This window comes from Palaemon carinicauda, chromosome 37 (assembly GCF_036898095.1).
Source record: "Palaemon carinicauda isolate YSFRI2023 chromosome 37, ASM3689809v2, whole genome shotgun sequence".
NCBI classification, from domain to species: Eukaryota; Metazoa; Arthropoda; class Malacostraca; order Decapoda; family Palaemonidae; genus Palaemon; species Palaemon carinicauda.
The window spans coordinates 55,635,312-55,660,509 of NC_090761.1; the positions used below are offsets into that span (position 1 = coordinate 55,635,312).

General features: G+C 44.3%; 1 protein-coding gene across 1 annotated transcript in view; it reads right to left on the reverse strand.

Moving 5' to 3' along the window:
• Nucleotides 1-2,057: 2,057 nt before the first annotated feature.
• Nucleotides 2,058-25,198, reverse strand: part of LOC137629696 (cytochrome b-245 chaperone 1-like) — a 72,020-nt gene continuing 48,879 nt past the window's right edge. The window contains exons 5-8 of the mRNA XM_068361255.1: nucleotides 9,172-9,255; nucleotides 4,233-4,368; nucleotides 2,811-2,950; nucleotides 2,058-2,212 (exon numbers count right to left, since the gene is read on the reverse strand). Coding sequence (XP_068217356.1) covers nucleotides 2,813-2,950; nucleotides 4,233-4,368; nucleotides 9,172-9,255 — 358 coding nt within the window. The 3' untranslated portion in view covers nucleotides 2,058-2,212; nucleotides 2,811-2,812. The remainder of the gene's footprint in view (nucleotides 2,213-2,810; nucleotides 2,951-4,232; nucleotides 4,369-9,171; nucleotides 9,256-25,198) is intronic.

Sequence of the window (25,198 nt, forward strand, 5' to 3'; positions counted from 1 at the left end):
TTGGAAAGAGACTAAACACTAGATCACTCTAGAAACGTTTAGTTTCTTCCCCTAAAGAGACTAGGGAGAAGAGCAAAAAACGATAACGACGTTACTCGTACGCCTGGCAGGCTTGAATGAAACGTTTATCCTCTTTCTCCCTCCGTCTCTATCTCTCTCTCTCTCTCTCTCTCTCTCTCTTGACTTAGAACCTGAGAGAAGAGCCCAATCATATATATCGTTAAAACATATTATTGTTAAAGGAAAAAAAACTGAAAAGTTCCTTTATTAGGATCAAAACCATTAAGTTAAGAAAGAATGAACAAAACGCTAGACACGGTTACTCTTACTGCAACGTGAAACCGTGAACATTCTTTCTCTATCGTAACGATAGAGTGCAAGTTGAACGTTCTGAACGTCAACAACTGCAGAGACAAAACAAAACGTTAGTTCAACTTTGAAAACAGTACGAGACTGTCAAAGAAAATCTTTCAAACTCTGTGGCGGAAATAGCATAATATGTTAACAGGTAAAACCGAAATGACGGGCTCAAAGATTATTAACTTCGGTAAAAGACCGCCTACTATTAGGAAGGTCGAATATAAACAAATATAAAAATTAATTTTAATGAGTTTATAATAAAAGGAAGTTAATCGAAGAGGCCTATAAGAGGCGGAGAGATATAAAATAAATCTATAACTTTTGTTAAGCAAAATTAAGAAAGAGAGTCTATACTCTCTTAGACACCAACACTTCCGTCTAAGGGAAGGGTCGGCCATTGAAAGGTGAACGAGAGTTCATACTCTCTCGTCACCATAATTAATCAAATTAATTCCAAAAGCTAACTAAGCTAATATAGAAGTTTCCAGTAAAGCGACAGCCGAAATCAAAGAGAAATACTTCACCAAAGTCGTGAAAATACTCCAAGAACATAAGCGTATCCCAGAACGTCTTGCCGGAAGCACGACAGAGGAATAATTGAGGAGGTGTCAACAAGAAGTACTTGAGTACCTGGCCACAGGTGGCGCTGGTAAATACACCCCCTTCTAGTATTGTGATAGCTGGCGTATCCCTCCATAGAATTCTGTCGGGCAACGGAGTTGACAGCTACATGATTATCGGGTAAGTTTAATATTGAAAATTTTACAACAGTAACTTGCTATGTACGATATGATCTTTGACTACAATCCTTCAACTAGATGAAGCCTCCATATCACTGAAGAGATAATATAGTTGGCGATACAAAATTTTAAAAAATCAACTTCCTGGGACAATGCTTTACTCTAAAGCATCAAGCGAACTTCAACGCTGGCAGATCCTTAAACCTATACCTCCACAACTCTTGAAATTGGGATCATCGGACCTTATAACAGCCTCAGTATCAGTATTTAGATCCAGGTTCTTTCCCTGTAAATGTGACTTTGAAATTATGCATACCTAAAGTGTCAATATCATTTCACAAAATTGGCCCACTTATATAGCAATCATTAAACATCATTTTATTCTAGTTATCAAGAAAGGAGAACCAAGATTTTGGGGAATACTAATAAACACAGAGTGAGAGAAAGAGAATCTACATTTCTCTGCTTGTTTATTATCATTCTATGCTGTACTGAACTCTTTTATTAGTTTCTCTTTCGAGTAAATGAAATGAAAAATCAGTCCTGAATAACAGAAAATGTTAGGTTGTTGCTGCTCGTATGTATATGTACACATTATGGGTTTGTACTCAATGTGTGTGCGTTTTATTAAAGCTTTCCTTGAACAAAATGTAACCACCATTTGCACAGGATTAAAGATCATTCATGGTGCACATTGTATGAAAGAAGATGTGCAAGTACAAGAATTTAAAATCAGACAAATTTTTAGATATTTGGGGGCTCTAGAACCAATTCCTTTTGGGAGTGGAGGGTAAACTATGAATATTTAATCTATATTTCAATATTGGCAAGTAAAATTGGTATAATCCATAAAGTTTTCCAGTATATTTCAAGTAAAATAAATCACTAAAAAGAAAAATAATTATATTCTTGCATGGCCTAATTCCATGTACGTATAAGGAGGAAAAATAGTTTGAATAATTTCAAAAGATACACTTTAAGGAGTAAAAAAGAAATTGTACTTCAACAAAATCATAAGGTGGCATCTCTACTTCAATTCCAGTTCGTATTGCTGCTCATGTGATTTGAAAGCACTTGCTCTGAACATAGTCAAACTGTCCCTCCATGCTTATCTAAGGGAAAAGAAAAGAAATAAATAAAATACTACTGATACACTTATTCTGATTAGTATACCTTCACATAAATTGAAAATATTACAATACCAGGTTTATATATAAATAAAAGTGCATCTTAAGAGCTATGTTACATGAATGAAAGGCAATGAGAGTGGTAGAATACAGGATTTTACTGCAAGTCATAAAGACAGTCTTACTTATTGTCACAAGACTACAACCTTCTAATTTTGAATCTTACCATAACTCAAAGGCTAAAAAAGGGGCATGGAAGTAGTTACTAAAACATAAGCAAAAGATAAAATAGTAAGGGGTACACCAATGAAAAGATCAAGAAAATCATGAAGAAAATGAATGAATGAAGACCTATACTGTACTTTATATAATATTAATGAAAAAAGTGCATAAGACATAAGACAGCAATACTGAAAAAAGGGAGGTAAGTTCTACATTTGAGAACTCGATAAATATTCTTTAACAATTTTGAAGGTTCTTACTAATACAGTATACAGTATAATAAAAAGCTAAAAAAACTTTTCCAGATAATACGAAGATAAGTTCCGTTCTCATTAATAACAAGAAAATTTCATGAACTTACAGTTACGGGTCATCGTATATCTCTTCATCACTTGAACTCATAGACTCGCTTCCTTCATTTTCTCGCCATTCATTTGGCCTTTCATCACCAAGCTTTATATCTTCAAAATTTATATTCCCACTTCCCTTCAGACTTTCAACCTAGAAAGAAAAAAAATAGCTGTATGTATACTATAAAACATACACAAGAAACAAAGTACTGAACGATATTTTAAGATGACAATATGTTCATATTTTGCTAACTTGAGGGAGATCAAACTCATTTCTGATGGTTAAACTAACACTGCCTGACTACAGACCCACTTTAGGTTACTGGACTTTGCCTTAATAGATTTCCATACTCATTAAATGCATTGTAGTCTGATATGAATAAAGATTATAAGTATTTTGTACCTAATAGATTAATCTAGCAATTATGCAGGGGATAGCAGATGAAGCCAATGGAAATAATGCTGGTCTGTATGAACCTTCAAGCTTGGATTCTTTGTTGTCAGGTAACTGACCAACTATGCCACATACTGTACTCTATTTCCTCTACTGTATTCCAGTTATTTGGAGGGTTGTTTGCATCATAATTAACTTGCACTCTATCAAAACAGGATCCTTTATTTATTCTTTTACAATTACAATACTCAGGCATTGGGATTTTTTTTCACAAGTTTTAATTTCTAAACTACAGCAAAGTTACAAACTATATTGTAATATACTAACCGATACTGTAGAATTAAATGAAAAATGTCATCCCTTGTTTATCCTATGAGCATTTGTTATGATATTCTATGATATGCTATCAAAACCAGTTTAATTAATCCTATGTGTGTCCTACTGACACACATTAGATTACAAGAATCTGTGTGAGAGTCTCTTACAAACATAATAGGTTCCAGGAAGCTAAGTCAAATATTTGTAAGTTGTTAATTGTTAAATTTTAGGCATAGAGTATACCTAACTGCCTACCCTAACTCGCATGCCTACAATTTCCAGTTGCATAATTCAACGAACAGTCAATTTTCACATGGAATACAGTACTGTAGATATCAGGTTATTCCAATGTCATTTTGCTTAGTGTTTCAAATCTAGATAAATTTATGTAAGTACTGTTGAGTCATAAGCAGGTTTTTATATTATCCTATTTCAAAGATACAAATGGAAGGGTACATCATGATCTAGAAACCTTATGCAACGTTCATTCTTGTTTTGGGAATACATACAGTATTTCCTATTTGATAAAATCATACATATCTTTGTTAAAGATCACATCTATTCCACAACTATAATCATTATAAGGTTTGATTTCTACCAACACCAAATCATCACCTAAATCTAGGTAGCTATGCATATTTTATTGCATTCTTAGTTTGGCATGAATGATGTGACAATAAACCAGTACAGTCACCATATAATTTACAGATGATTTCCTTACCTCAAGAGGCGGCTGCCAATTGTATGCTGGATCATCGTCATCACTTTCTGACCAATCCGCCCAAGAATTACGAATAGGTTCTACCCTTTCTAAATTCAAAAAATGTTGGATGTTCTTTGCTAATGCATCTTGATCGCTGAAAAACCATGAAGATAAATTGATAAATGAATAAATACCATAGCTTGTTGGTAAAATATAAAAATATATACCAAAATTGTTCAAATATTTTAGCTTTCACAAAAATAAAAAATAAATCACTTATAAGGGCCTTGGTCTACTAGCTTCCCTAGAACAATCCCCCCCAAAAAAAACAAAATTGCAATAGGCATAATGTGGCTTATTAGTAGATGTCCATACATCTCTCAGATTACTAATTTTGGTGAGTTTAAATACCATACATACTCAAAAGTTTCCCTACACTTACTTCATCACTTTACAAAATACTTAGTAAAATTGATGTATAAATAAGTTTCCTTTATGAATAACTCTCTCTTAGCTGATGAGTGAAAACTCCTTTCAAAGTTTCTAACATTTAGCATTTGAGTTTGTTGCGAAGGAAGATTCCCAATTTACTAAGGAAAGGTTAAGTTAAGTGGTCTGGTTTTCACCAATTCTCTCTTGCACTCCAAATTCCAGGTACTGTATCTAAAAAATGTTGTCTCTTTACAAACAAGAGATGCGCCATACTAGCTAGCACTACTGTTAAGAAATATAACAAAACATTAGAATGGCAATGTAATGTGGAAACTAACAACATAATAACGGGTACTAAAATACACACAAACACACAAAAAAAAGAAAAGAAAAAAAGAAAAAAGGAAAAAAAAAAGTGTTAACAGTACGGTATATAGGTTCCAAATAGTGGGAAAAGAGCCTAACAATAATGATAAACAATTCAGGTGGACATGAAATGCAATTTGGAAATTATAGATAAGACTAGTTGACCATGATTTGAAAGTACTATATAAAAGAGCTGATGGAGAGGTAAATGAAAATCTGTTCAAATTTACCATTGCCAGTTTTGATTTAAGAAAGAAGTCAACAACTGAAGGAGCTATCATAATTAGGTACGTATGAAAACGTACCACACAAAGATCAATACGTTATACCACATTTACTTGCATTTGGAAAACACACATGGAAGAATACCTAAACAAATAATCAGACAGGAATCCCAAAATCAGACCGTACCAAACTAACCAACTTGGTGATACTACAGTACTAACTACTCAGTAAATCCTTCACATATTCTTATCCACATAGAGCCATGAGTAGATTATCTGGCTGACCATGCATTAACAAATTTTGTGTAGAGTATTAGCGTAATGAAAGAACTTCAAAGATAAACCTTGTATTAATTGATAAATCTTACTGAAAAGTGATAACCCTTTAATGCATAACATGACTTTAGATATTTTCTTTTATGAGACGCAATGATTGCATAAAGACCGTTTACTAAAGTGCCTTCCAAGATGAGGTCGGGTAATTGGTTAGACATAAATTAGCACATCTCTGGGTTAAAGAGAGTCTAAGCAGTAAACGCGAACCTGATTCTTCAGTTTTTCTTATCCCGAAGAAACACTTGAATCTATTCATAAGGTAGTAGAGTTGAGATGTGTAAACTGCCTTGGAAATAGCCATGTTTTCTGATTTGGTAGGATGACATACTTCCGAATTTACCGTAAAATGGCAGATTTGAAATAATTTGTATTTTTCCTAACAATACAAACCTCGAGATCTTTATTAGGGATATACTTTCAGCGAAGCAGGAAAACTAGCCATAAGATTTTTATCGAGGTGTTGCCTGGCATAATGGTTCGTAGGAAGCAATCATAAGGGACCGAAGGACGCAAACCATGTTCCAAGGGGGTGGTCTAACTTCTGACTGATGACAGGTAAGCTTGAAACTCCGTATGAAGAGAAACAACTCCAACAAAAAGGGAACGTTAACCGCTTTCAGCCTGCAGGCAAGGCTCAAGGTTGAGTGATAGCCTTTTACCTCTGAAATTGAGAGAAGCTTTTCCTCCCAAAGGTATACAAGGAACTCCGCTATTGTTGGAATAGTAGCATCGATGGGATAGATACCCCTTCCATGACACCAACCACAGAAGACAGTTCACTTGGCCTGGCAGACTGAAGCCGAAGATCTACGAAGGTATCCCGACATCCTTTTCACAACGTGTTACTTAAAGGCTCTCTGAGAGAGGAGATGCTAGACAGTCTCCAGGCATGAAGTCTTAGGGAAACTACGGCTTTGTGAAAGATGTTCACATGCGGCTGTTTGAGTAGAACGTATTGTGGAGGAATTTCTCTCGGTAAAGAAGGTCCGGGAACCACTCGGCGTGATGCCACAGCGGAACTAAGGCATCGCGTTGATGCGATTCACGCACTGATGGCGTTCGCGTTTGGATGGTCTGGAAACGCTCCAGCTCGTTGAGCAGTAAGTGGACGATTTCCTGGAGAGTGAGGGCTTACGGGATGAGGGTGAACGCAGTCGGGTAGGAGGTCGATGTTCCCGACGTTGACGAGTAAGCAATTTCCATACAGCTGGAACAGAATGCGATTGTCGAGCTGCAAGCGGTTCACGCGTAGCAGGGGATTTCCGAGAGGAAGATGGAAGAGCAGGCGGTTGTCGAACTGCAAGTGATTCTCGTATAGTAGGTGATTTATGAGAGGTTGAACAAGCAGGCGATTGTTAAATTGCAAGCGACTCTCGCATAGCAGGCGATTTACAAGAGGTTGAACGAGCAGGCGGTTCATGAGTCGTCAGCTGTACGCGATGGCTAATGTTACCCTTGTGAGGAGACACATTCTCTGGAAGAGAATGTGATCGATCCCTTGCAGGAGACGAATGAACCAAAGTTTGTTGAGGAGAAACCGAGGCCAAAAAAGAAAGCGTCGGGAACCAGAGGAGGCAGGATGGGCAAGTTCCTCCAAAGAGGAAGAATGCGGAGGCGAAGATGTGAAGAGGCATCTCTTCACCAACGGAGCAGGAGCACCTTGAAGGCGAAAAGGAAGACAAACACGGCGAGGTCTTCTGCCAACAACACGACATTGAACAGCAACCATTGGATCACCAAGCTGACCGTCAGCAGGCCTCCGAAGAGGAGTCTCTATAAGTGACCCTTCACTAGAAAGGGGAACACTCGCAGGAGAGACATGCATCGGATTTTGCTCCCCCCCCCACCCCCCGAAGAATGATTGTTAGGGGATGGAGTGCAGACCTCAGCGACGGCGACGGCGGTGGATGAAGCAGAAGATGCAGCCGCAGGAGCTGCTGGCAGGGCAGCAGACAAGACCTCCAAAACTACTATGTCAACTAAGGTCAAGGGGTCGACATTAGATGCTGATGATCCCCCGCAGGGAAGACTGCTCAATAGGAAGATCTCTGGAAGGAATACGAAGAGTTGTTTTTATGGTTGACTCTCGCGAACGTGAGAGGTGATCACCAGCAGGAGAGACAATAGGGATGATGAAGGGAAGTTCTCCCATGGAAGGGAGAAACAGCCCAACACCTGGGGAGAAAAGCTCTCCCTCGGAAGGGAAAGTAATCCAACACCTGGAGGCAGACCTCCGGGCAGCACTCTTTGCGTCCCATCAACAAGCCTTGTTCAAGTTGAAGGTCTGCATCGAGCACTACCTGAGAAAAAGTAGCCTGAGATAGTTCCTTGAGGTTAGTGTGTTGATCAGGAGCTGCCACAGGTGCAGATTAGGAAAGTGATGACACAGTGACACTAGATTCCCAGGAACGAAAGGGACTGCTCGTCTACATTGGCTATCTTAGCTGAACGAAGAAGAACGCCATTGCTAACCGAGGAAAAATAAAACAAGTTATGTAACAAAAAACTCCCTCAGGAGGAGCACCTAGTCTGAGGACGGGAAAGGTGTCCACAGAGAGAACAGACACAAATTAAGGACTGTGCACATCCTTCCCCGGCTGACATCGATGGAGAAAGAGAGCGGCAGCATAAAAAACTGTAACAAAACAACAAATGAAATTAATTAACTCAGCTGAGAAAATTAACTAATTTGGAGAACCACTTAAGCCTCTGGCGGAAAGGGGGTTCCCAGTGAACACTAAGCTGAAAAGTTAAATTATAACTTATAATTTTGATTTATTAATGGGAGGTGCAACCTAACCCGTGAACGGGAAAGGTGTTACCCCATGGGGTATTCTGTTGGCCGCCCACGTGTGAGCAGTGATGACCTTCAGAGAGAGCAAGACCGAAGTCAAGCTTCGAATGGGCCACACTACCTTCCCCCAGCAGATTCCTTCTAAGAACACATAGAGGGGAAAGCGATGATACTGTCGAACGGAGGAGTACCCAAACGATGACAATTCCCCTGCGGCGGCAGCAGAGTTACACAGGCCATCCACCAACGAGATTACTAATGTCCAAGGGAGAAAGCCTAAAAGGGAAGGTTCTCTGTCCTTGAGAACCTGCCGTACTACGCTGTCACACACACAGCACATACATTGAAAAGAAAACTTACAACAAATTTATAAAAACATCAAGAATGTTTTCATATATACTGTATATTGTATAGAGGAAAAAACCTAAGTTAAAAAGACAAAAATTAATGGCAGTCCAGAATAAGCGAGGAGGAAGAGCCGTAACAACCGCTCTCCATCCGAGCCAAAAGCAATGTGAAGCACAATCACAGGTGTGCGGGTGAGAGGGGTAGCTACCTACCCCCTTCCCACCGCTAACTTGCGTGATGGTTAGTTAACCCTCACTAAATTCTAATGGCTCGTCTTTTCAGCTTCGCCAAAAGTAATACCCCTATAAATAGCGTTGGTTTGTATTCCAGCCACGGAACAAAGGTACATTAGAAAATGTTAATAAAACTTTTATTCAGTATCCACAAATGAAATATTACATGAGAATTTATTGGCAATATCTTTTTTAAAAGTCTTCAAAATTCAAAATGAACTTACCTTTTGATGCCAACACTTGTCTCTGAAACTGGTATAGTACCGCCAGCTCGAAGAATAAGGCCAACCTGATAACCATCTTTATACCTAATGGAAAAGATTGTAAAGATCACACTGACATCTTTGACCAGAAACTGTTGAAATTCATACAGTACCACAAAATAAAACTTGCCTAAATTATTAACATTAAATGGAAAGTCCTTATACATTCAATATTTTTTAATCACAAATCCAAAGCAGTATTTCAACCTAGAATAATACATGTGTCACACAGATTTCAAGACATTATACAGTAATGCCTAACAACACGAAATTAATTCGTTCTGGAATGGCTTTCGTAAAGTGAATTTTTTCGTGTTGCGACACACATTTCACATGCAAATTGCCTAATTCATTCCAAACCCTACAAAACATCACATTAAATCTTATAATATGGCTACAGTATAACCACAATGAAATACTGTATATCCAAACACATTTGAACCATTCAATATACCTAAACTAACTGTTAACCCTTTTACCCCCGGGCTATTTGGAAATTTCCAACCCTTAACCCCCAAGGGGTTATTTTTATCCCATCACATTTTGCAGTATACTTTTTTAAATTGCTCTAACAGGCTTAATTTTTGTCATAGAGAGGTCAGGTTGGTCTCATTCTCTTGGAAAATGCCTGAATTTTCTCAAAAAATTATAAAAAACATGAAAAAAAATTTTTTTATAGCATTTTTTTGCAAGGACGTACCGGTACGTCCATGGGGGTAAAGGGATGGCTTTTGTGAAACGTACCAGTACGTCCTTTGGGGGTAAAAGGGTTAATACCTGTAAATTAAGTAGTTATTACAACATTATGTAATAAATGGAAAAATGTTATTTTCATTAGTAAAATAAATTTTTGAATATACTTACCCGATAATCATGTAGCTGTCAACTCCGTTGCCCGACAGAATTCTACGGAAGGGATACGCCAGCGATCGCTATACAAGAGGGGGGTGTACTCACAAGCGCCACCTGTGGCCAGGTACTGCAGTACTTCTTGTTGACACCACTTCAATTTTTCCTCGGTCCACTGGTTCTATGGGGAGGAAGGGTGGGTCAATTAAATCATGATTATCGGGTAAGTATATTCAAAAATTTATTTTACTAATGAAAATAACATTTTTCAATATTAAACTTACCCGATAATCATGTAGCTGATTCACACCCAGGGAGGTGGGTGAAAACCAGTGTACAAGTATATCAAGAAGCTAAGTATCCCGTATTTCATATTATCAGTTATTCAAAATAACAATGAAATTACAAGTACCTGGTAAGGAAGTCGACTTGAGCCATTACTCTGCCTTAAATAAGTTCGTCTTCCTTACTGAGCGCAGCGTTCCTCTTAGGAGGCTGAACAACTCTAAGGTGCTGAAGTATCAAGGGCTGCAACCCATACTAAAGGACCTCATCACAACCTTTAACCTCGGCGCTTCTCAAGAAAGAATTGACCACCCGCCAAATCAATAAGGATGTGGAAGGCTTCTTAGCCGACCGTACAACCCATAAAAAGTATTCAAGAGAAAGGTTAAAAGGTTATGGGATTATGGGAATGTAGTGGCTGAGCCCTCGCCTACTACTGCATTCGTTGCTACGAATGGTCCCAGGGTGTAGCAGTACTCGTAAAGAGACTGGACATCTTTGAGATAGAATGATGCGAACACTGACTTGCTTCTCCAATAGGTTGCATCCATAACACTCTGCAGAGAATGGCTCTGTTTGAAGGCCACTGAAGTAGCCACAGCTCTCACTTCATGTGTCCTTACCTTCAGCAAAGCAAGGTCTTCTTCCTTCAGATGAGAATGTGCTTCTCTAATCAGAAGTCTGAATAGTAAGAAACTGAGTTCTTAGAACTTGGAAAAGAAGGTTTCTTGATAGCACACCATAAGGCTTCTGATTGTCCTCGTAAAGGTTAAGACCTTTTTAGATAGTACCTAAGAGCTCTAACTGGGCAAAGTACTCTCTCCAGTTCATTCCCCACCAAGTTGGACAGGCTTGGGATCTCGAACGACTTAGGCCAAGGACGTGAAGGAAGCTCGTTTAGCAAAAACCGAGCTGCAAGGAACATGTAGCCGTTTCAGATGTGAAAACAATGATCCTGCTGAAGGTGTGGATCTCACTTACTCTTTTAGCTGTTGTCAAGCACACGAGGAAAAGAGTTTTTAATGTGAGGTCCTAAAAAGAGGCTGATTGGAGAGGTTCAAATCTTGATGACATAAGGAACCTTAGGACCACGTCTAGATTCCAGCCTGGAGTGGACAACCGACGTTCCTTTGAGGTCTCAAAAGACCTAGGGAGGTCCTGTAGATCTTTGTTGGTGGAAAGATCCAAGCCTCTGTGGCGGAAAACCGCTGCCAACATACTTCTGTAACCCTTGATCGTAGGAGCTGAAAGGGATCTTACTTTCCTTAGATATAACAGGAAGTCAGCAATCTGGGTTACAGTGGTACTGGTTGAGGAAACTGCATTGGTCTTGTACCAGCTACGGAAGACTTCCCCTTGAGACTGATAGATTCTGAGAGTGGATGTTCTCCTTGCTTTGGCAATCGCTCTGGTTGCCTCCTTCGAAAAGCCCCTAGCTCTTGAGAGTCTTTCGAAAGTCTGAAGGCAGTCAGACGAAGAGCGTGGAGGTTTGGGTGTACCTTCTTTACGTGAGGTAGACGTAGAAGGTTCACTCCTAGAGGAAGAGTCCTGGGAATGTCGACCAGCCATTGCAGTACCTCTAAGAACCATTCTCTCGCGGGCCAGAGCGGAGCCAACCAACGTCAGCCGTGTCCCTTTGCGAGAGGAGAACTTCTGAAGTACCCTGTTGACAATCTTGAACGGCGGGAATGCATACAGGTCGAGATGGAACCAATCCAGCAGAAAAGCATCCACGTGAACTGCTGCTGGGTCTGGAATCGGAGAACAATACAACAGGAGTCTCTAGGTTATCGAGGTAGCGAACAGATCTATGGTTGGCTGACCCCACAGGGCCAAAAGTCTGCTGCAAACATTCTTGTGAAGGGTCCACTCTGTGGGGATGACCTGACCCTTCCGGCTGAGGTGATCTGCCATGACATTCATACCGCCCTGAATGAACCTCGTTACCAGCGTGAGCTTTCGATCTTAAGACCAGATGAGGAGGTCCCTTGGGATCTAGAACAACTTCACGAAAGAGTCCCTCCCTGCTTGAAGATGTAAGCCAGGGCTGTGGTGTTGTCAGAGTCCACCTCCACCACTTTGTTAAGCTGGAGGGACTTGAAGTTTATCAAGGCCAGAAGAACCGCCAACAACTCCTTGCAATTGATGTGAAGTGTCCTTTGTTCCTGATTCCATGTTCCCGAGCATTCCTGTCCGTCCAAAGTCGCACCCCAGCCCGTGTCTGATGCGTCCGAGAGGAGAAGGCGGTCGGGTTTCTGAACAGCCAAAGATAGACTTCCTTGAGAAGAAAGCTGTTCTTACACCACGCGAGAGAAGACCTCCTCTCTTCGGAAACAGGAACTGAGACCGTCTCTAGCGTCATGTCCTTTATCCAGTGAGCAGCTAGATGATACTGAAGGGGGGGAGGTGGAGTCTCCCTAACACGATGAACAGGGCCAGCGATGAAAGTGTCCCTGTTAGACTCATCCACTACCTGACTGAGCATCGGTTCCTTCTCAGCATGCTCTGGATGCATTCTAGGGCTTGGAAGATCCTTGGGGCCGACGGAAAAGCCCGAAAAGCTCGACTCTGAAGATCCATACCCAGGGAGACAATGGTCTGGGATGGGACGAGCTGAGACTCCTCAAAATTGACCAGGAGGCCCAGTTCCTTGGTCAGATCCATAGTCCATCTGAGAATCTCCAGACAGCGACGACTTGTGGGAGCTCTTAAAAGCCAGTCGTCTGACGGAGCCGGACACAAGATCATGGTACTGCTGCACAGTCTGTGAACTGTCAACCATGGGGAAGCGAGGAAGTACAGTGACAACCCGAAGCTGTCTAGACTGTCTGGGTCGTACAGACAACTCCTTATCGGGTTGCTGAGGTTGCCGCACTGCGTCACAACAAGTCACTTCTGCTGGTTGTTGAACGTCTTCCCAGTGACACACTGACTCCGTAAACAAAAAAATCCTCTAACAAGGACTAAGCTTGGACTGCATGTCTTGCAACACAGCTCAAGGTCTATGGGAGCAGGTGTGGTAACAGACGGGGTTAGCGACTGAAGTGGAACCATTACCTTCCCTGGGAGCATGTTATGCTTAAATAAAAGTCCATAGGAGGCTACGCAGCTAAAGGCTCCTCTCCAAATGACAGAGTCCTCAAGGGAATATCAGAAGGAGGGAGAAAAGCACTTTCTCATTTACAGGGACCATATCCGAGAAAAGCTAAGTTCTCTCAGTGAGGGTTTCACTGGTGCAAAAGCAGCAGACTAGAAGGCAACGTTATGAAACTGCTTGACAGTCTAGTGAGTTGGCAACAACCAAAGAAGTGTGACTGAGAAGCATGCGGTAAGGTATGCAGAGCATGTTGTATGCAGAGCATGCTGTATGCAGAGCATGCTGTATGCAGAGCATGCTGTATGTAGAGCATGCTGTAAGGTAAGCAGAGCGTGTTGCATGGCGTGTAACATTTCTCAGAAATTCCATGACCAGTGCTAGAGTGAGTAATATCGCATTACCGTCCATTGAAAGTGCACGTGCCGAGGGAATTGATTTAGACTGTTTTGTTGATGAATTTGATAGCCGGCATGATAATCGTAGAATTAAGCTACACTAAATGTACTATAATCTACTTCACCTCAGGAAAGGGAAACTCGCCCTGTTGGCAACACTGCATTACTTCATGCATGCTTGCATGGGGTTTAATATCAACATAATATTACCTTACATTCATAACTCATGATTCATTTTTGTTTAAAGATATTTTTGCCATATTTTGCGATTTGTTAAAAAAATATTGCAAGGAATACATATATATTTTTATATAAGTAATACAAATAACCTCCATTATCATAATGTTTGTGTAGGCATACATGTATATGATTACAAATGCAAGTTATGAAAGTAATGAGGTGTTATTATTGTCATTTGTTATTCCCAAGTTGAATGGGAAGAAGCTCAAGTTGAGGAAAAAAAAGGCAGATGCATGCGTTGAGGTGGCTGACTCATAGCATGAGATTGCTGCCTCAAGAGTTGCGCTTGCTGTAAGGGTTGCGGATGCGCAGTAGCAGGTTCCTGAGGAACGAGTTAAGGTTCCTGAGGTGTGAGCTGCGAGAGTTGAGGTAGCGGCTGCGCAGAACGCAGTTCTTGTCTCGCGAGTAGAGGTTCCTGAGGTGCTAGCCTAAGGAGTTTGCCTCATTGATGGAAGAGGTTGTCGTACCTCAAGAGATTGTTGCCTCGCTGGTGGAACCGCAAGCGGAAGCGGAGGAAGTAAGGCATAAGACTCCTGCTCCCATTGCTGAGGTTGCCTTAAGGAAGGTTAAGGTTGCTGCACAACGCTGGTAACTGGCAACTCAGAACGCGGTAAGGTAGCCTGAGGAACCTCAACTTCGTACGCCTGGCAGACTGGACTGCGGTGAGGCGGAGCTCTCGCAGGAGGAGGCGGAGGTTGCTGCACACCGCTGGTAACTGGCAACTCAGAACGCGGTAAGGTAGCCTGAGGAACCTCAACTTCGTACGCCTGGCAGACTGGACTGCGGAGAGGCGGAGCGTTCGCAGGAGGAGGTGTAACCTTCTCAGCCTGAAACTCACGCATTAAGACCGCAAGCTGCGACTGCATGGACTGCAGCAAAGTCGTCTTGGGATCAACAGACGATAAGGTCTGTTGAGGCAAAGCCTTAATAGAAGATGAGGTCTGTTAAGGCATCGCCTTACCTCTCTTAGGAGGTGTGCAGTCACCTGATGACTGAGGAGAGTCAGAGCTAACCCAATGACTGCATCCGGGTTGTTGAACTCTAACTTCGTACGTCTGGCGTAGGTCTGGACTTTACGTTTAAGAGGTCTTGAGACCTGAGACCAGCGTTTTCTCCCCGAAATTTCATCTGCAGACGAGCAAAATAAGGGCTCAATCGTCTGCGGGTGGGAGTGACGGTCTCTGTAAGACACGCCTGCAACCACCGAGGATACTTCTGTGCGCCGATCAAGGCCTGCCGAACCCTTTTGCCCTTCGACATTGCTTCTCCCCTGGGCTTGGGAGCTTGCAAGAGGTCCCGGACTGGGAGGACGACTGGCACGCACAGAAGTACACTCACGCACAACACTGACACACTTTGCGCTAATCACTTATCACTTTTGATTTTCTGTTTGCACTTATTTCACTGAACTCGAAACTTTAAGTGGTTTGTACCTGAAACACGCAATTCTATCCTTTCTCAAAAGTTAGTAATTGCGAAAACAGAATTACAATGTAACAGAAAAATCTAATGAAAGATAAATAATTCAGTGGCTGGAAAGAGACTAAACACTAGATCAAATAAACTACGTTTAAAATCTCTCACCGCATAAAGCTTGAGAACAAGAAAAAACTCTAGAAACGTTTACTTTCTTCCCCTAAAGAGACTAGGGAGAAGAGCAAAAACGATAACAACGTTACTCGCTTGAACGAAACGTTTATCCTCCTCTTTCTCCCTCCGTCTCTATCTCTCTCTCTCTCTCTCTCTCTCTCTCTCTTGACTTAGAACCTGAGAGAAGAGCCCAATCATATATATCGTTAAAACATATTATTGTTAAAGGAAAAAACTGAAATATTTCCCAAAATGAAAAGTTCCTTTATTAGAATTAAAACCATTAAGTTAAGAAAGAATGAACAAAACGCTAGACACGGTTACTCTTACTGTAACGTGACACCGTGAAAATTCTCTCTCTATCGTAACGATAGAGCGCAAGTTGAACGTTCTGAACGTCAACAACTGCAGAGACAAAACAAAACGTTAGTTCAACTTTGAAAACAGTACGAGACTATCAAAGAAATTCTTTCAAAAACATTAAAATAGCATAATATGTTAACAGGTAAAACCGAAATGACGGGCTCAATGTTAATTAACTTCGGTACCAAGAAAAGACCGCCTACTATTAGGAAAGGTCGAATATAAACAAATATAAAAATTAATTTTAAAAAGTTTATAATAAAAGGAAGTTAATCGAGGAGGCCTATAACAGGCGGAGAGATATAAAATAAATCTATAACTTTTGTTAAGCAAAAATAAGAAAGAGAGTCTATACTCTCCTAGACACCAACACTTCCGTCTAAGGGAAGGGTCGGCCATTTAAAGGTGAGAGAGAGTTCATACTCTCTTCGTCACCATAATTAATCAAATTAATTCCAAAAGTTAGTTAAGCTAATAATAAAACTTCCTGAATAGCGAAAGCTGAAATCTTAGAGCAATACTTCACCAAAAACCGTGAACAAGACTCCAAAATTATAAGCGTATCCATGAACGTCTTGCCGGAAGCACGACAGAGGAAAAATTGAAGTGGTGTCAACAAGAAGTACTGCAGTACCTGGCCACAGGTGGCGCTTGTGAGTACACCCCCCTCTTGTATAGCGATCGCTGGCGTATCCCTTCCGTAGAATTCTGTCGGGCAACGGAGTTGACAGCTACATGATTATCGGGTAAGTTTAATATTGAAAATAATACAATACATACAGTATAATACTGTACATGTACAAAATCTACATTACCATATGTACTGTACGTTACCCCTATTATGGACTACAGCTACATTTTCTATTGTCTAAACCCATTTTCTTCAACTTTTTAATGGGTGACTATTTTATTCTCGGCCTGGCTGGCAAATCTCATTCTTAAAATTAAACATTTTTTGTAAAGTGAGTCATAAAAATATTTTCATCTCTTTTTGCAGCTTGAAAATTTTGTAACCAGTCTTTCGTAAAGAGAGGTTTGACTGTATTTCAATATACAAAAAAGAGAACTACCTGCTCAATCCTACAAAATTTTGAAACTATTTGTATTTTTCCTAACTATACAAACCTGAGTCATTTATATGGGTTACTCAAAGTCTAATTTTCTCTCCGACCAGAGTATCAAAGAAAAAGGTTTTGATTGCATCATTCTTACAGTTGCTGAGCAACCACTGCCCATTCGGTGTAAGACGCCTATTCATGACACTCTCCACACTCTCCTGGCCAAAGACTTGTTGGGCCATTGAGGCGGGATCTTTGATAAAAGATCCAGGTTTGTATAGCTAGGACAAATATGACAAATTCGAAGATAATTTGTATTTTTCCTAACCATACAAACCTTAGCTATTTACAAAGGGTTACCTTTTAGCGTAGCTGAAATGGCGAGCCATTAGAATTTAATGAGGGTGTATTACCCCCGCGCTAGTTAGCGGGGGGGGGGGGGGGGGGTAGGGGAGTGGTAGCTAGCTACCCCTCCTCCCCCTCACACACAGGTGAATACTCACTTTCACTTAGAGGTAGGACTTGTCTTGGGGGACAGGGCTGGCGGGCAAATATGTGTAAATAGCTAAGGTTTGTATGGTTAGGAAAAATACAAATTATCTTCGAATTTTTCATTTGTTCCGTAACCGAAATACAAACCACGCTATTTACAAAGGGTGACTTACCCCTTAGGAAGGGTGGAAAGTCCCCAGCCATACTGGCTTTGGCTTTACCCGGGGACTCAGAATCCGAGTGAGTCGCACTCGAGAAAAGGAGTCCCTGCACCTCACAAGTTCCTTGCTCCGCAAGGAACCATGTGGCCTACGTAAGCTTGTGTGTGAAGGAAGAAGTGTGACTCGTCCTAGGCAGTTGACCTGGAGTTCCAGAAGGAACTCTGGGTTAGGACGTTCCCAATACCACCTCGTCAGGGTATGGGGGACGAGACAGTATTGACTCAATACTCGGAACACAATGAAGCATGGTTTACCTGCAGAGGTTCGAGGTCAGCTATGCAGAGACCAGGATGCTGCTTCCCCGTAGAGGGGATTATTATTATTATTATTACTATCCAAGCTACAACCCTATTTGGAAAAGCAAGATGCTATAAGCCCAGGGGCTCCAACAGGGAAAAATAGCCCAGTGAGGAAAGGAAATAAGGAAATAAATAAATGAAGAGAACAAATTAACAATAAACCATTCTAAAAACAGTATCAACGTCAAAACAGACATGTCATATATAAACTATTAACAACATCAAAAACAAATATGTCATAAATAAACTATAAAAGACTCATGTCCGCCTGGTCAACAAAAAAGCATTTGCTCCAACTTTGAACTTTTGAAGTTCTACTGATTCAACCACCCGATTAGGAAGATCATTCCACATCTTGGTAACAGCTGGAATAAAACTTCTAGAGTACTGCGTAGTATTGAGCCTCGTGATGGAGAAGGCCTAGCTATTAGTATTAACTGCCTGCCTAGTATTACGAACAGGATAGAATTGTCCAGGGAGATCTGAATGTAAAGGATGGTCAGAGTTATGAAAAATCTTATGCAACATGCATAATGAACTAATTGAACGACGGTGCCAGAGATTAATATCTAAATTAGGAATAAGAAATTTAATAGACCGTAAGTTTCTGTCCAACAAATTAAGATGAGAATCAGCAGCTGAAGACCAGACAGGAGAACAATACTCAAAACAAGGTAGAATGAAAGAATTAAAACACTTCTTCAGAATAGATTGATCACCGAAAATCTTGAAAGACTTTCTCAATAAGCCAATTTTTTGTGCAATTGAAGAAGACACAGACCTTATATGTTTCTCAAAAGTAAATTTACTGTCGAGAATCACACCTAAAATTTTGAAAGAGTCATACATATTTAAAGAAACATTATCAATACTGAGATCCGGATGTTGAGGAGCCACCGTCCTTGACCTACTTACAATCATACTTTGAGTTTTGTTAGGATTCAACTTCATACCCCATAATTTGCACCATGCACTAATTCTAGCTAAATCTCTATTAAGGGATTCACCAACCCTAGATCTACATTCAGGGGATGGAATTGATGCAAAGAGAGTAGCATCATCTGCATATGCAACAAGCTTGTTTTCTAGGCCAAACCACATGTCATGTGTATATAGTATGAAAAGTAATGGGCCAAGAACACTACCCTGTGGAACACCGGATATCACATTCCTATAATCACTATGGTGCCCATCAACAACAACTCTTTGAGATCTATTACTTAAAAAATCAATAATAATGCTAAGAAACGACCCACCCACTCCCAACTGTTTCAGTTTGAAAACAAGGGCCTCATGATTAACACGGTCAAAGGCAGCACTAAAATCAAGGCCAATCATACGAACTTCCCGACCACAATCAAGGGATTTCTGTACAGCATTGGAGATTGTAAGAAGGGCATCACATGCTCCAAGGCCTTTACGAAAACCAAATTGCAAACTAGGGAGTAGATGATTACCTTCAGCAAACCTATTAAGACGATGATGAAGAAAGAAGTAAGGGCCAGACATGCTTCTTTCGTTCATGCAGACTAAAACCTGATAACAATGCCCTCAACCTTCTGCTACCTGTCCAAAAAGGAGCCTGAGGTTAGACCAGCTGTTGTGTAGCCACCACAGAGCGATAGAAAACGTATCGAGACTCCTGTGGGTCACGCCCTGCAGGAAGCGGGCTGCGAAGGTCATTAGACGCTTCCAGACTCCAGCTTGTAGCACCTGCGTCACAGAGTAGTATTACTCGAAGGCGAGGGACGTTGCGATGTATCCAACATCGTGCTGTAGGGCGACGTGACGGGGGAGGGTCTGGCGACAGGTCGAGATGAATGTCCTTGAGTCCGGGCTGAAGAGGTATACTGGTGACTCTCCCCCCATGTCCTCCTTGTGCTCCCAAATCGGCTGCAACTGAGGACAAACTGCAGCTGTTCCCAGCGCTAACCTCTCGATTCCTTTACTGGCAAGAAAGAGAAGGTCTTGGGACATCAGATACAGAATGGAGACTCGAAATCTTGAAAGAATCGGACCGAAGGGCCGGGACCCCCAGATTCTGAGTCTAGCCAACAACTCAGGAGCGAGCCTGAATGTTGCCTTCCCCTCTTCCTTAGAAAGGGGGGAGTCGTAAGAGACCAAGAAGATTGCTTACACACTGGCCGTGGCCAGAGTGAGCAGGAGACCCAAGGCGGAATACAATCAGAGGCCTGTCGTAAAGGGTCTTGAGAAGATCTCTTAAAGGACTAAAAGTCCGAGCCATGCTCCAAGTTGGACGTCTTCCTCCGACTAGGGCAGGGACGATCGTAGCTTCGCATGAGCGAGGATAGATCCAGCGGGCAGGAAAAAGTTATTCCTTTAAGCCTGAAGGTCAGGGAAAGGCTGAGCGACAGGCTTCATTGCCGGGAGCGGAAAGGAGTTTTCTCCCGCCGAAAGGCAATAAGACCGTTATTGCTGGAGAAGAGGCCTCAAGGGAAGAGGTATATCTCCCACGGCACCAACCACCTTATACTCTTCACTTTGCCTGGGAGACCCCTGTGGATGACTATCGCAGATGAAGCGACCTCCGTACCGCGACTGTAGCGGGTTGTCTCTTCTTGAGGAGGAAGCGTAGTGTCTCCAGGCATGAAGCCGAAGCGACGCCCCGGTTCGGGAGAGATGTCGCAGTGTGGTTGCTTGAGTAGTCTGCACCGTGGGAGAAGCTCTCCCGGGAGTTCCGTCAGGGGAAGCAGAGGGTCCAGAAACCGTTCTGCGCATAGTCCCAGTGGAGCTCTCCCATTGAAAGGTTGACAGACAACCTGGTCTTTTTGAGACCCATTGTCCACAGACAAAAAGGAGGGAAGACGCAGGCGTCGAAGTTGTCCCACCATCACCGGAATGCATCTTGCCAGAGCCTCGGGGTCTGAGACTGGGGGGAAGAACAGCGGAAGCTTGAGGTTCCAAGCTGTCGCGATCAGGTCCCCCAGACCAGCACTTGCTGGTTACCCAAGGTCAAAGACCCCCAGGTACACTCTCTCTACGAGGCTCTGCTCGGATAGTCTGAGAGAACATTCCCCTGCCTGGAATGAGAGAGCCGATGGTGGTATTGAGAGAATCTCAATCATCCCGGTATCTCTACTGCAAGATGTGAAGGTGTGAAAATGCGTCCCCTGCTGGTTAGAATACGCCAGAATCATGAAGTCGACGCGCACGGGGCGACTCGGCAGGAGCTGTAGGATCTGTAGAGGGGCCAGACTAAGGCCCCTAAGCCTGCCTGAATGATGGAGAGGTATCCTTCAGGTCTTGACCATAGGCCTGGACCGGAACATGACCCCCCCCCCTTTCCTTTGACGAGTCCGAGAACCGCATCAAGAATGTGGGGAAAGGACGAGAATATCCACTACCATCAAGAGGCTCCATAGGTCAACACCCATTGCAGGTCTAATAGTTCCGCTGGTCCCATAGGGCCTGGGAGTCCGGTTAAACATTCCCTGAAGCCACCGGAACTTGGATCGCCCCACATGGAACTTATCCTGAGGCGACCGTTCGGACTATAGACGGGTCAATGAGGAAAGGAGAACTAGGAAACGTTCCAAGGTAGGGCTGAAAGCTCAGCTTGACTGAAAACAGGTACTGCGACTCTCCTCAGTCTTGCCACAGTCAACCGAAAGGAAGGCTCGGAGGATGTGGTAACAGAATCTGGCGTCCCCAGGTGGTCACCCATCCAAGTACCGACGTTGCTTAACCTCGCTGGACGGACGAGAAGCGGGATTTCCAACGTGGTAAGGCCGTTGACTCAATATCATGGCCAGATACTCCAGATGTTGAGGCAGAGGAAGAGAAGGCTCCAAGCAAAATACCATGAGCCCACACTCATGGTAAGCATCCGGAAGCTTGTCCCGGCGCTGAAGAAGGTCGAACCCGAGCCTACCGGAGTTGACCAGCCTTCCAAACAGCAGAGGAGGCGGAAGCCTGCACCTGAGCGGCCAAGAGGAAGGCAGGGAGAGTTCTCTGGGGAAGCAAACCTGCTATGCCACGGCGGGATAGCCACACTGCATCATAAGCAGGAATACTTGCAGTCTAGGCTGAATTCGACGAGCACCCTGGAAGATGGATGGAATGGAAACTGAAAGTACCCGTCCTTCCGATCCAGGGTTTAAGGAGTCCTGTCGCCTCGTTACCAGTCTGATCAATTCTGCTGGTCTACGCTGGCCGAAGTTTGTTCGACAAACTTGATCAGGGCCGAGAGGTCGACTACGGACATCCCCTCTCAGATCCTTCCTTACAAGAAAGGATCGACTGAGGGGGCCGGGGGTGAAGCCGTCGATGATCCTAAGGAAGACCTTCGCCTAAGGTATGGATCATTCTGCCCAACCGGGCAACTCTGCTGACGCTATGGCATAGAGGTTCAGAGACACTGAATTCGCTGACAGAGACGGCAGGCGCGATATCCTTGGCTAATCACAGAGATTGTGCGGGAATGGGCATCGGGAAGCTGTCATTCGGATGAGTAACCTTAAGCATCCTCCCAGCGAAAAACCTGCAATCCTAGAGTTCGTGAACTCCTTTTAGGACTATGCCCCCCGGGGGAGTCTCCCGTGCCATCTGTTCCTGACAGGAGGAAACTGCAATTGGACACCTTGTCCCAGTTGTCGTAGCCGATAACTTAGGCCGACGTGGTTGAAAGAAAAGGGCGCTGGAGCCCTGCAGTGTCTGGAAGAAAGCGCCTTGGAGGAGTGAAACCGGAAGTCGATTTCCTCCGCACAGCAGCTGTCTAAGTCTCTGTCCTTGGGCACAAACAAACTCTTCTCAAGGATGGAAGGGTGTCTGAGGTCGTTGACCTCCACAGATGAGACACCCGAAGGAAGCCCTCAGTCAGCGCGTCCAGATGGTACAACATCGAGCTTGTCCGCAAGTTAGATACTTAACGACGAAAGGCCAAGGTGCCTGAGCTCGAGAGGAGGAAAGTACCCCTGATCTTCCTGTAGCTTCCTTGAACCAAACCTCGGGCCGTAACCGAGGAGGGAAAGAACCTGGTAAGCTCCCAGAGGAGGAGGTAAGCAGTCACCCCTTGTCCGATGGAGAAATCTCGAACGGAAAGCCCCCCCGCCAAAAATCCTTCCAGGGAATGACGGGGAAGGGCTAACCCAGGTTCAGGAAAGAGGAGTGTTGCTCAGATCTCATTTAAGTTTCTCCTATTCTTGCAAGTGCCATGCTCTGCGTTTACGGGGTGAGGTCGTGTTCTGGAAATACGCTCCAGAAGAACTCGCCAGGCTGGCCATGCTGCGAAAACCCCATTGGGAATCGTGGTCGCAATCGCCCTGGAGCTCGTGCGACGGAAATTCAAAGATTTTCGCGTGGGCGAACGTGGAAGCGCCCATGCGCGGTAACGCAAACGAAGGTGAGCGAAGGAGCGCAGAAGGAGGGCGAGCGTGGTAGGAAGGGCGAGAGCTGGTGGTCGGCGAGCGATAACCCATAGACGAGCAATGGATACTGCAAGAAATAAGCCGACGTTTGTGCGAAGAAACACTGTAGGTTCGCGCGACGGAACACCATCCGTCCGCGCGATGGAAAAACTGTTGGTTGGCGCGTGGGCGAACATTGGAGAGCATGGGCGCGGACGCGCATGAGCGTAGACGTGCAGGCACGTGGGCGTGTGGGCGCGCAGGCGAGTGGTCGCGCGGGCGCACAGGCGAGCGGTCGGGCGGGCGCACAGGCGAGCGATCGCGCGGGCAAGCGGGCGAGCGGTCGTGAGGGTGGGCAGGTGGATGAAAGCGAGTCCGAGGCGGCGAACGCAAGCGTTAGCGCGATGGCGAGGAAGACCGCTGGCGATATGGATCAACAAGCGATCGGTGGTGAGCTGGTGAGCGCTAACGCGCAGGTTGGCGATGGCGCGTTGTGTTATGCCGACGCGATGGTCGAGCAGCATGCGCAGGTGAGCGATCGTGCGTTGGCGAGCAGTATGCGAAGGTGAGCGATCGCGAGCAGCATGTGCAGGAGGGCGATCGCGCGATGGTGATCAGCATGCGCCGGGCGAGCAGTATCTGCAGGTGGGCGATCGCGCGATGGCGAACAGCATCCGCAGTTGAGGGTTGCGCGATGGTGATCAGCATGCGCAGGGTCGAGCGATGGTGATCAGCATCCGCAGGTGTGAGGTCGCGCAATGGCGATCAGCATCCGCAGTTGAGGGTCGCGCGATGGCGATCAGCATCCGCAGTTGAGGGTCGCGCGATGGCGATCAGCATCCGCAGTTGAGGGTCGCGCGATGGCGATCAGCATCCGCAGTTGAGGGTCGCGCGATGGCGATCAGCATCCGCAGTTGAGGGTCGCGCGATGGCGATCAGCATCCGCAGTTGAGGGTCGCGCGATGGCGATCAGCATCCGCAGTTGAGGGTCGCGCGATGGCGATCAGCATCCGCAGTTGAGGGTCGCGCGATGGCGATCAGCATCCGCAGTTGAGGGTCGCGCGATGGCGATCAGCATCCGCAGTTGAGGGTCGCGCGATGGCGATCAGCATCCGCAGTTGAGGGTCGCGCGATGGCGATCAGCATCAGCAGTTGAGGGTCGCGCGATGGCGATCAGCATGCGCAGGTGAGCTAGTAGCTGGCGAACCATGTTCCTTCAGAAGTGTTGGAGAACGTTGGCGTGCCGGCTGTAACACACGCGGGCGATCCGGAGATCGCCGAGAGACAGGTGATCGCTGGCGAGCTGATGATCGCTGACGAGCAGAAGGCTACGCGTGGAAGCCTGCGCATAGAAGAAGAGTCCTTGACCCCGACCTGAACCGAAGTTCTAAATCGCGAGGGCGAACGTGGGCGCACAGGGCGCGTAACAGGAACCAACAGGAACAGCAGGGATGATCATCTTGAAAGCGCTGACGAACAGGAGAGCGCTGATGAGCAGAAGAGCGCCTGTGTGCTAACACTGAGCAGGAGCAGGAGAGAACACAGCAGAAGGGCGCGCAGGGAAACCCTGACACGCAAGGGAAGAACCCCCGTGGGGGCAACCCTTTGCCCCGAAGGGATCGTTGTCCGTCGGAAGACCGCTGTCCGTCGGGAAGACCGTTGTCCGTCGGAAGACCGCTGTCCGTCGGGAAGACCGTTGTCCGTCGGGAAGACCGTTGCCCGTCGTAAGACGA